The following is a 12481-nucleotide window of genomic DNA, read 5'->3' as shown; positions in this document are numbered from 1 at the left end:
ATGAGTGAGCGTATGAATCCTGTCTTTCAAGAACTTTCTCTTGTGGTAGGTACATATATGCAGAAAGGCAAAAACTAGAGGCAAGAAGACTCCCTGGATGTGATATACAAGCCTGAGATGTCACAGGGCCGAGGCAATGGTAGTACAGAAAGAGAGAGAAATGGTTAAATTCCTGGCTAAATTAAATGGTTACATTTTAGGGAGGAAAAAAAGACTTGAAAATAAAACTCAGGAAAATTTAGATTTGAAAATATCAAAGAAAAAATTAAAAATTATAATTTCTTATCAGTAACACTGACATTCAGATAAATCAATTTCACTTGAGTAACAATACATGAATTATTTTTATTACATTTATAGATGATCATGTTTTTTAACATAATGCACTACTGAGCATACTGTCACTTAGGAGGTGACATTCCAAAACATCACAGATTATTGTCAGCCCCAAAGATGTGATACATGTTGTGATCCCTTTTATGAATAATGTGCAGGTTATTTTTATGCAACAGCACACCACATGTTTTGGTTGTTAACAGATGGCAAACTTTTTACCATGGTTTTAAACTTGCACACTGGGAATGAAAACTATTTATACAGTAAACACTTTAGCGGATCCTATCTTTGGACAAGTTTAATTAAAGAATGAGAGACCAATTGCACAATCAGGCAGACTCAGGGGAGGAAGCAGGAACTTGCTTCTTTGCTGAATACATTATTTTTTCCCAGCAATTTAAAGCATACATGGAAATTAATGGCACTATTGAATTTTATAATAAATCCCTTAAGCATTTAGCTTTTTTTGTTAGCTGTTTTCAAACTCAGTGTTAATAAAGCTGTAACACCCAAGGTAGAAGGAAAGCATAACTTATGCTTTAATGAGATGCCACTACAAGCATTCCTCAAATAGCTTTCCAATATTCTCATACCTTATTCAACTTGTAGATGTTCATTTTCACATATAAACACTTCCTAGAAAAACATCTCTGAAGAATAACCACCCTTCTCTTGCACTTAAAGACATTGGAATGTCATGTGGATAAAGTTTATCACAGTCATTAAGAGCCTCTTAGAAAAGGAACATACACAAGCAATATCAGATTACTCTTCTATTGCATTTGGACTTAGGGATAACATGCATTTTATACAAAGTAATCACTGGAGGGAAAGTAATGATAATAGTTGCTCATATCTGTATAGCATGACACCAGCGACAAAGCCAAATGGCCATCTGACCTGCACGAAACATGCAGGAGTGCAGGTAGAATTATCTCCATGTTTTACACATGGGAGAAAAAGCTCAGAGAGGCCAGGAGACTTGTTCAAGACGAAATAGCAAATAAGAATTGGTAAAGCTGATTAAAACTCCTAGTCAAGAACCCTTTCTACTGTACTGCAAGAATTTTCTAGAATTAAATAAGTGATTTCACACTAGTAAGAGGAATTCATATGCTTATAAGGAAAATGCTCACTGATAAAATGACAATAATAGCTACTCAAAAGCTGAAGCAGACAAAAGAACAGGGCTCATAAGAGCCTTGACCTCCAATGTCACATTCAGCCACACACTTTAATCTAAAAACACACCAGATCAAACCCCAAACTCAGACTGACCAAGAATGGAAACCTCTTGTGTATTTCCATGACACTAGTACCAATGCACTAAGTGTGTTTGATACTATTAATCTAAAAGGCAATTTTAAAATATTCCTCATTTTTCTCTCTTTCTAACAAGTCTCTTCACTTGTATTTAATAATCACAGAGAAATACTCCAGTAAGAGCACTGTCAAGCTATTATCATACTTCTGAGGGGGTGAAAGACAATCTGCCTCTGGCCTCCTTCCTCAGAAGGCGCAGAGGTATGCAATTAATGGCGCAACAACACATACCCTGCTGGGTCCTATACTGCTTGACTCTTAGGACTGTCTGGAAGTGCCATGAAAAAATATACTGCAGAGAATGCACATGTATGCTCACAGCAGCAGTTAAAAAGCAAAGACGCGGTATGAATCAAAGTGACAAGGCCCAGAAATTAAATGCTCACCCAAGTTCACTGGTTTTATGTTGAAGCTATAATTTGCAATTAATGCTACTTCCACCCTATGACTAGCTGAATGACATTAGTAATAACATCACTAATATGATGATATAAATGCACAAGGAAGTCAGTGATCCTTGGGGGAGAGGAGCCAAATTTCAATGAAGCATAAAAATCAAGGTTATTACCTGAAACACAACTTTATCAAGCCTTGGCTTTTATGTAAAGGGTATCAATTAAAGGCATCACACTGTATAAATAGATTTTATTCACTTTTATTTCAAGTTTAAAGTGTGCTTCACACAACTTGAATCAAGTTGATATTTTAATTGTGGTAGCTGGCCCACCCCAAAGGCTTCAGATAAATAATATATACATATAATCATAGATGTAGGTGCTAATTAAGTCCATTACTTTAATTTCATTAAATTATCATGAAGCAGGAATGGGACAAAGAGGAGAAGGTATCATCAACGTACTGATGAATCAAAGTAGCAAAAGAGTAAAAGTCATTGGATATTAGAAAAAAATGAATTATGATAATTTTCCCAAAAAGTTGTGGTATCAAGGGTTTTTAAGACAAGACTCTAATGTAATCTTCTGTATAGAGAGCATAGCCCATGACACCCAACTAAGTACTGCTCTTGGAGTACTGCTGGGCTTGCTGTGAGCAGAAACACCTGTGATATTTTTTTTCCATATCAACTTATCATCCTTGTCATTAGACATACTTCAGTATCTGGGTTCACAGGGCTCTTGCATGGATGTAACCCTCACCCACTACTTGAGGACCAGCTCAAATGTCATCGCTCCATGAAGACTCCAGTTGCTTTCCATCTCCTGCCAGCAGTGTGTCATTTCCTCCTTGGTGTTCCCACAGCATTTTGTTCATAGTCTCTACCTCTTTACATTGTAGTTACTTGCTTTGCTTTCAGAGTGCTCCACAGAGCATAGCACACAAAAGGAGCCTATATATTTGGCAAACTAATGCATCATCTCTCTTAGCTAGAAGCCGTTATCTTCTTTATTCAGTTCCCTCTTCCATTCTTTAAGAAGGGTCAACACGTGAAAGGATGGCTGAAGTCCCAGGACATGGTGCAAGCCGCCTGGCTTTCACCAGACGCAAATGAGTCCTCTGTAAATGAAAGTGTGTTGGAATATATATAATTCTTTCTCCTACTCCGTTCATCCATACATGCTGACTTTTAAAAATGAACTCAAAGGCAAAAATCAGTGTTCTCTTATTCTACCATGATCAACTCAACAAATGTATTTATAATTTGAAATGAGTTTAGAATTCACAACATAAAGTGCTATATATTCACCTTAAGTGGTTAACATATCTAGTAGTAAATAATTTAGGAGGGGAACCATGAAAGAAGTACTGTTATGCCCTCAGTAATGTTTTCTTATTACTTTAATAATAAGAGTTAAAGGAAAAAAAAAACAACATTCTTTCTGGCATGAGAGACCCATGAATCGGTCTATGGCAATGACCCAGGAAATGCTGAGTACCTTCTGAGTACAAAGCACAGCTAAGTCCCTTTGCAGAAAGTGAACAAATGAAGTGGAATGCATCTGCCATTTATTATTAGGATTATGTTTTTCCTCAAACATCGTCATCCTATACAGCAATATTTGTTCAGTAAATGACATGTCCCCACATACATGATGAGGATTTAATTAGTTGCCTCAAATAGTTAAGCAGCAAAAATCTCAAAGAGGATAGTGTCTACCCTCAGCTGCTGAAATCAGGGTGGAGAATGAGGACAGCAGGAGCAGGGAGGAGGATGGGGGACTTGAGACAGTGGTCAAGTGGGTCTCTCCAGTCCTAGGCCAGAGGCAGTTGCTGTCTTTCCCAGGCAACACATTTGCAGCACTGGGAAAGGCTCACCTTCCTTCTAGCACTTGCTGGCATCAATGCAGTAGTAACTGACAGCATCAGAAAAAGCTAGACCTTTGAAAATATCATTGATAAAAATCTTGTTCTTTCATATCTGAAGTTTGAGCATGTATAGAGGGCAACTGAGAATTTGTTAAAATTAGTCTTTTAGTCCTGATTAAAATTTGCACGGTTTGCTAAAGGAATGGAGCTGAGTGAGGTGAGAGTCTGCTGATGAGACAGAACATGGGTCATGAGATGAAAAGGGTCTCCGCCAAGATTCAGGCAGTAACAGCTGCCTCGACTACCAAGCTCAGTATTCTGTCCACACCATGAGAAGGAAGCACTGCAAGGTTTCCTCAGCTCCTCAGTACAGCTAGGTTTGCTTACCATTTGTGGCTCATATGGTTATCTTTAAAATAGCTGTTTAATAAACTTAAAATTTTTTTTCATACTACAGGTTCAGCTTTTCTCAAACAATCCTTTTGTTGGCTTTACATTTTATTAAAAAACCCCTTCAAATCGGATTCAAATATTGTCAAAAAATGATTTCTGAATCAGGTGATACCAATAAAAATTTTTAGTTAAGATGGGCCTGATACACAGACCAGACTGACTAGGTCAGCAGCGTATCTTAACTAACGCTTCTCAACCATGACTACACATGAGAATTATTGCACCTAGAGTGATGAAATCAGAATAGTTGAGGGTGGGACCCAGGGCACTGTCTGAACTCTCCCCCATGTGATTCTACCACACTTTCTTCTTCCTCTTCATCCACGGGGATCCATCCTGCAGTCCTTTGCTCTCACTGTGCCTGTCCAGCAGTGACACAGAGCTGGGTTAGACTAGCAGGCAGGTAGGGGTGGGAAATGCTACAGTATACAGTGGTGCCTAAGGAGAACCTAGTTTTGTTTGAGTGCATCACTGGTTTCAATAGCAGTTAATTATCCATACATTAGCTTCAGGTGCTCTAGATGGAGGGCGAGGAGGAAAGGGGAAGGTTAGATAAAAGCATTATGGCAGGTGATAACGAGTGCGGCTGCTCTCCTGGCACTGAGCTCATGCCCTGCTACCTTCATCCTGGACCAGCTCCTAACGACGTGGCAGGGCTAGCGACGGGGCTTTCTGTGCTATTCCAGTACTTTGAGGATCCAATGCTACCCCTCCATGTGGAAATCCTGCTTTCTGTTAGCAAACATCCTCTGCTGGCAGCTTTACTTGTGGTCTGTTCCAGAATCCCTGTGAGGCTGGGTTTCTCCATATTTCTGAGATAGATTTGCCTGCTGCCTCCTGCGTGGCCTCCAGACACTGCCTGTGGGGGATGCCTAATCTTCATTCCATGCTCACCCACATCTCTGTCACTGCTGACCAGGCATGGTAGCAGCAAAGGACTGTGGGATGGATCCCAATGGATGAAGAGGAAGAAGAAAGAACATTGCAGCAAAGAGGAAAGGCATGACTGACATTCATAGTGCTAAGGAAAGGCGGTAGACTGGCTTCCCAGGCAGGATGTAATAAAATCACTCAAATTAAAACAGAATTTGATTTATTTTCACCATTACTAATATTTTCCTATTGTCAATATATATTTGATTTTTAAGTGAAAAATATAAAAATATGGCAGGAACTACTGCTCCAAATGCCACTGGACCTACCATTATATTAGAAGAATGAAAAGTGCTATGGGGAAGAGGTCTACAGGACTCAGATTAAGGTAATTTTCAGTAAAGCATTTTTCAAACTAATGTACTCACCAATTTGAAGTCTTGTTTAAATAAATGAATATATTCAACTACTCACAGCACTGTCTTTTTATGGCACATTTTTTGAAAGCTTAATTTTAAGTTAATTTAGGCATATGTGGTTAAAGTTAATCTTTAATTTGCCTCAGTATAGAAATAGACAATGTGTTCATAAACAATGAAGTGGATTGCCTGATTTGAAGGAGTGTCACATCTTCCATCATTAAAAAAATTACAATCTTAACAGTCATTTTAAAACATACCAATACCTGACTTTTTTTTTTTCCTTAAGAAAAGTATTTTACTTTCCTGCTCACATTGTCACAGTCATTACACAAATTAGCTTTGTAAAATGTGGAGTGCTCCATGGGCAGCATTAGAATGGGATTTTAATGATAATGAAGAATTTGCTATTGTTGTCCTGTGGTGTGTTTGCCTGAAGATGCACTCTGGTGAAAACAGGTGTCCTAAATTATCACATGTACTACACTATGGTTAGAAATCATGAAATGAAAAATAAAAACAAAGAGAATGTGTATTTCAACACAGCTAAAAACCTCTACTATACTTGCTAAGACTGATGATATATGCTGAGCTTATTTCAATCACTAAAATTGCCATAAACTTCTCTCTAAATCAGACTTGTATGAGAGTCAGAAATCTTGTATAATTAACTTATCTGTGGAAGTAATCAGACAATAACTGCTGGTGTATTTTAGGAACCACTAAAACTACTGTAGCTGTTGAATGTAATGACTATAATAAATCTTTAAGAGCAGTTATCTCATAATCTCTTTTCACAGCTGCAAGGGTGGACGGGAGACTGTTTTTTCAAAGCTTTTCCTTGAGTTGGTTTATTGTGCTATTGCTACATTGCTCTTCAACAACATGGAAAAATTACTAGGCATAGTGGTTAGCTGGAACTGAACCACCAGCCTGTGCTGCAACATCTAGGCAGGCTGTTGTCAATGAGGAATACCTAGTGTTTCAGGACTGCTAAAGACAAGGCTAAAGCATCTCCAGTGGGCAGCAAAAAGACAAAGACAGATCTAACTAGGCTAACCATGCAGTAATTAAGTTCAAGGCGGTGATGGCTTGATCAAGCCCATGTGCATCAATGGAATGGACCCTCAGAGACTGAATGATTCCAACTTCATGACAGGTGTCTTTGCAGCCAGGCACTACAGTTCTCATCTCAGTAAGATGAATGAATAAATTTTTAAAGGAAAGGACCACACTTCATACTTCCCACGCTCACAAGCCAAAGCATCCCTGGCTGACTTAGTTTCCACCTTCATGGGTAGCCCCAGGGAGTCTGGTGAAAAAGCTAGCAGAAATTTGAGGGCGATGGATTAGCTATAATGACTTCAAAAACAAATCATCCCCAACTTCAGCACCTTGCCACAGCCATAAACATTTATTGTATTTCGCAAGTTTTTTGCTATATGGACACAGCTTCTTGTATACTCTCATAATGCAGGAGCTCGTTTCCTCCAGAGTGAGCGATTAAAAGGGATTATGGTAAAAACTGCAACATCTTTTATGAGTTAGCCTTGGAAGTCACACTCTGTCATTTCTGCAATATTCTTTCGGCCACAGAGGTCAGCTTTATTCAATAGACAGAGAACTACACAGAGGCATGAATGCCAGGAGGCAAGAATCACTGGAGGCTGCCTTCGAGGATGACTACTATAAAAATCTACCTCCGGAAAGAGCAGCTTCTGATGAAAGTACAAGTCGTTATGTTTTGCTTGAGTGCATTTCCCAATAGAGGAGATAAAAGTTCTACTGGCTTGAGGTGTAAGAGGGCAGAACTTGGGGTTGGCCAGGCAACTGAAATTTAGATAGTGAATCCCAGAAGCAAGGGGAAATTCCAGAAGCAAGTCTCAAAATCTGAGTATGAATTCTACTCAAATCTTTGGCAAACAAGTAAACTCTGAAGGCACAAGACACCGCCACCCTTTCTGACCAGACTTTAAACACAGCAATTAAAAGCCAAAAATCCTGAGCAGAGATATTAGCTGCTTTACACTGTTGGAGAGTCAGATTTTTCAGTTTGAGTCCAGCCAAGTTAACTGTCTACCACACACCAACAGTCCCCAGAAAGAACAAAACAAATTCCAAAGTTGATATAACAAATTATATACACAATCCAGTTTTCAACCAAAAACTACTAGATACGCAAAAAAAAATAGGAATCACCTGACCCAGTCTCAGGAAAAAAAAAAAAAAAGGAGCCAACTGCAGCTGCCTGCCATTGTGCCCAAATATTGGGTTTATTAGAAAAATACTTCAAATTGTTGATCATAAATAAGTACAAAGAATTAAAGAAAAACATAGTATTAATGAGTAAACAGACATGGAATCTTAATAGTGAAATGGAAACTACAAAAAAGAAGCAGTTCGAGATCTAGAGTTGGAAAGAACAGTAGCTAAAATTAAAACTTTACTAGATGAGCTCAACACAGATTTGAAATGGCAGAAGAAAGAATCACTGGACTTGAAGATAGAATAATAGAAAGTATGCAATCTAATGGGAAAAAATGATTAAGAAATGAACAAAGTTTTTTTTTTTTTTTTTTTTGAGCCGAAGTCTTGCTCTGTCACCTAGGCTTGAGGGCAGTGGTGTGATTTCAGCTCATGGCAACCTCTGCCTTTGGAGCTCAAGTGATCCTCCCACCTCAGCCTCCCAAGTAGCTGGGATTACAGGCACACACCACCACCTGGCTAATTTTTGTATTTTTAGTAGAGAAGGGGCTTCACCATGTTGGCCAGGCTGGTCTTGAACTCCTGACCTCAGGTAATCCACCCACCTCGGCCTCCCAAATTGCTGGAATAACAGGCATGAGCCATCATGCCCAGACTAAAAATAAACAAAGTTTCATAGACCTGTGGGACATTTTCAAGCAGTCCAATATACATTTAATTATAGGCACAGAAGTAGGGGAGTGAGAAAGAAGATTAAAAAAATGAAGAAATGGTAGCTGAAAAATGCTTAACTCATAAGATTGATGGGTAAGGCTTAAACAAGAACCCATCTGAAAATAACTTGAAATGTAGCAAGTATATTTGTAGACACTTAAAGTTAATTCATAGTTTGACTTTTCTGTTTATAATTCTTCCTGCCCACCATTCAGGCTATATGCATCTTATAATATCACTATCAGATGAAGGGGCAAGAATGAAAGGGAAGGGGGTTAGTCACATTTTTTTCATACTACAACTATTTATTCAGCACCCACTATCTATGGTTAAGCACCACTAGAATAGTGTGATGGTTAATTATATTTGTCAACTTGGCTAAGCCATGGTACCCAGATATTTGGTTGAACATGTCTGGATGTTGCTGAGAAGGTATTTTTGGTGAGATTAACATTTAAATCAGTAGACTTTGAGTAAAGCAGATTACTCTCCATAATATGAGTAGGCCTGATCCAGTCAGATGAAGGCCTTAAGAAAAAGTCTTATCTCCTTCCAAGGAAAAGTAATTCTGCCTCCAGACTCAAGCTGCAACATTAACTCTTCTCTGCGGATTTTGGACTGGCCAGCCTCTACAATCACGTAAGCCAATTCCTTAAAATAAATCTCTATTTCTATCTATTTCTATATCTGTACACATACACCATCCTGTTGGTTTTGTTTCTCTGGAGAACTCTGTAAACTCTGATTAATATAAGGGGATAAGGGTTGGTCATGGTTCCTACTCTTAATAAGCTTTTTGTCTAGAAATTAAAAGGAAAATTCAAAATATGTGCTAATAAAAAATCTGTAAGCACAAGGCATCTTGGGAACAAAAAGAGAAACACACTTTCTGGTCTGGGGTAGGAGATGGGAGTGCAGTCAGAGAAGGCTTCCTGAAAGACAGAACATCTAAGCTCAGTTTTAAGAAATGGGAGTGATAAAAGGGAAGTGGCGCGATTAGGAAGAGCATTTTGAACACAGGGAGGCCATAAGCAGGGGCCATATCCTGAGATGCGTCATGTGCTGCACTAAGAAGTTTATTTTTTTATCATCAAAGCAATAGAGAACTTTGTTCAAATATGTTATATACAGTTATAAGAATCACAAGGAAAACTTCATTGAAGATTTTTTAAATAAGAAAACTGAATGACACTTGATTATTAGCTACGTCTGTTCTATTTTCTTTATGATCACAGAAAACTAAGAACTATCCATACGAAGTACTAGTTGCACCAAGCTGATTTACTGGCTGTAATACAGCCATCTCCACCTTTCTTTAAGTTGCTTTGCAGATGTGATTTCTGTTAGTGTAAATGTGATTTGTTTTCTAGCGCCATCTGGTGTTTCCTTAGGGCACTGATTATGACTTTAAAAAAAAATACAAATAGTACCCAGGAAATCTTTTAAGTGTTTTAAAGACACGTAAATACTGTTTAAACATATTCTTAATTGTAATGAATAATTTAATAAGATATTAAGTATAAGTCTAAATAAAAAAATTCAGGAAAAGTCCACAATACAAATACAGTTTTATCTAACACCCACCCACCCACGTGCACACATAGATACACACAAGCAAAAACACATTTCCTTTGCTCTTCAAATTTCTTTAAAGGCTCACAAATCCCAACTGAGAACTGACCTTTGATAATATACTAAATCAAGAACATATTGCACATTTTTGTGTTCAGTGAATTTGTCAAAGTACAGCTTTTAAAGGTTAGAGTGGATTCTTTTCCCTTGAGTCGGGATCTTGCTCTGTTGCCCAGACTGGAGTGCAGTGGCATGATCATAGTTCACTGCAGCATCGATCCTCCTACCTCAGACTCCTGAGTAGCTGGGACTACAGGTGCATGCTACCATGCCTGGCTACGTGTTGGGTTTTTGTTGTTGTTGTTTGTTGAGACAGCATCTCACTATGTGGCCCAGGCTTGTCTCAAACTCTTGGCCTCAAGTGATCCTCCCCTTGGCCTTTCAAAGTGCTGAGATGATAGGCATTAGCCACTGTGCCTGGCCATAGATCCATATTTGACCTCTCTCACTCCATTATTCCACCCATTATCAAACCCTACTAACTTTATATCCAAATATATGTAGAATCTAACCAGCACTCACCACTTCTACTCTACATTGTAATCCTGGTCATCATCATGTCTTGCCTGGACCACTGCAATAGTCTCCTAATTGGTTTCCCTGCTTCCAGTCTTGCACCCCTATGGCCAGAATGAGCCTTTGAAAACATAATGCAATCATATCCATCTTCTGCCCAGAATCTCCCAATGGCCATCTCACTGGAGGTAATACACAAGTTCTTACTTTTGTCTTCGAAAGCCTATGTGATTTGAACCCTTGACCACTCTGGTCTCATGCACTCCTGCACTCTCCCCTCATACATTCTTTACCAGCAATCGCCTCCTTGTTAAGCCTCAAACATGCTAAGCACACATGCCCTGAGGACTATGAGAATGCTCCCCAAGTCTCGGAACTCTTCTCCCAGACGGCGGTGCAGCTCCTGCCCTTGCCTCTTCAAATCTCTGCTTAAATGTCACCATCCAAGAGGCCTATTACACAGCAACACCTCCTGCTCATTCTGTTTTCCCTTCCTGTCTTATATTCCTTTTCACAATTCACATTGCTTGTTATGTTTTAATTTTTTAAAACTACATATCCAGCCCCACTCTCTCCCCTATACACACTAAAAAGCAAGTACAATGAGAGCTGCAACTGTTTTATTGACTGTTTTGGGCCCAGTGCCTAAAACAGAGCCTGGACATCATAAGTACTCACTATGTACTCAATAAATGGATGAACACAAATGACTGTTTGAATTTGACATTTAACAAGCCATTTTTGTATTGGATTATTTTGTACTTCACACATTTTGTGACCATGGGCTATGGAATATGTGGGAAAAGATGACATCCAGTGGGGAGAAACTGATATCGCAATTTTATCTAAAACATAAAAATAATCTGATTTGACTCAAGTAACAGATGTCTGCAAATGAGGGCCTATTTTGCCTTAAAAAAATTTCAATTTCTGTTATTATGAAACTAAAATCTGATGAGTGAAGGCCATTCCATTTTTTTACTACATATTCTGGATATGTAATGTTTACATAATGTTTCCCTTTCCCTTTTCCCTACCAGATAACAGTATCATATGAATCGATTTGAATAAAAAATACATGGAATTTCCACAGCTCACAATTTGCTCCAATAGATTTTTAATAAATCTGTGATAACATTGATTCATTATTTCTTTTAATTCTGTCTATTCCTGCATTTCCCCCTTAATAAAATACTTTAGTTACAAACATATTTTGGTTGGTACTGATCTGAAGTGCTAATTTTAAATGGGGGGAGAGTGACAAACCAGTCAACAGAAGCTGTTGCAATGATTTTCTTTGCAGGTTCCAGAGGTTCCAGCCTCTACACTTCCCTGGCAAACCCCCTTTAGGATCAGAGTCCCTGGAGGTCAGACCTGTGCACCGAGGATACCCAACAGTGCAGGGGAAGGTACGGGCTGCTAAGGCTAGAATGGGAGGTCTGGAGCATGAGAGGCAGAGATATGAGGAGCTCACAATTGCAACTGCCCTGTGAGCAGCAGATTTGGGGCAGGTTTGCAAGTGTTTCTGTTTATCTGCAACAAGCCATGCCCACCATTCAGACTCCCTGTCCCTCTCTTTGTAAGAATGCATTATAGTGAACCTCCCAGAAGCAAACCAGTCAATGTGTAAATGAGAAAGGGCTCTGTTTGGTACAGAGATGTGCATGGGCTGGGTACGGTGTCCACAGCATGAAGAAAAGTCCAGACTCCCACCGTGGTCTAGTCTTTGACTTTCTCTAACTGTA

General features: G+C 38.9%; 1 protein-coding gene across 42 annotated transcripts in view; it reads right to left on the bottom strand.

Moving 5' to 3' along the window:
* Window positions 1–12481, bottom strand: part of ASPH (aspartate beta-hydroxylase) — a 223649-nt gene that overhangs the window by 103209 nt on the left and 107959 nt on the right. For 4 of the 42 annotated variants that reach the window (XM_055349317.2, XM_063709268.1, XM_063709269.1 and 1 more), the window contains one exon: window positions 2299–3174. The exons of the other annotated variants lie outside the window; for them this stretch is intronic. In XM_055349317.2, coding sequence (XP_055205292.2) covers window positions 3098–3174 — 77 coding nt within the window. In that variant the 3' untranslated portion in view covers window positions 2299–3097. Of the gene's footprint in view, window positions 1–2298; window positions 3175–12481 lie in introns of those variants that run through there. 42 annotated transcript variants of the gene reach the window in all.

This window comes from Gorilla gorilla, chromosome 7, assembly GCF_029281585.2.
Source record: "Gorilla gorilla gorilla isolate KB3781 chromosome 7, NHGRI_mGorGor1-v2.1_pri, whole genome shotgun sequence".
In the NCBI taxonomy this organism is placed as follows: domain Eukaryota; kingdom Metazoa; phylum Chordata; class Mammalia; order Primates; family Hominidae; genus Gorilla; species Gorilla gorilla.
This window is presented reverse-complemented; position numbering and strand designations above follow the sequence as displayed.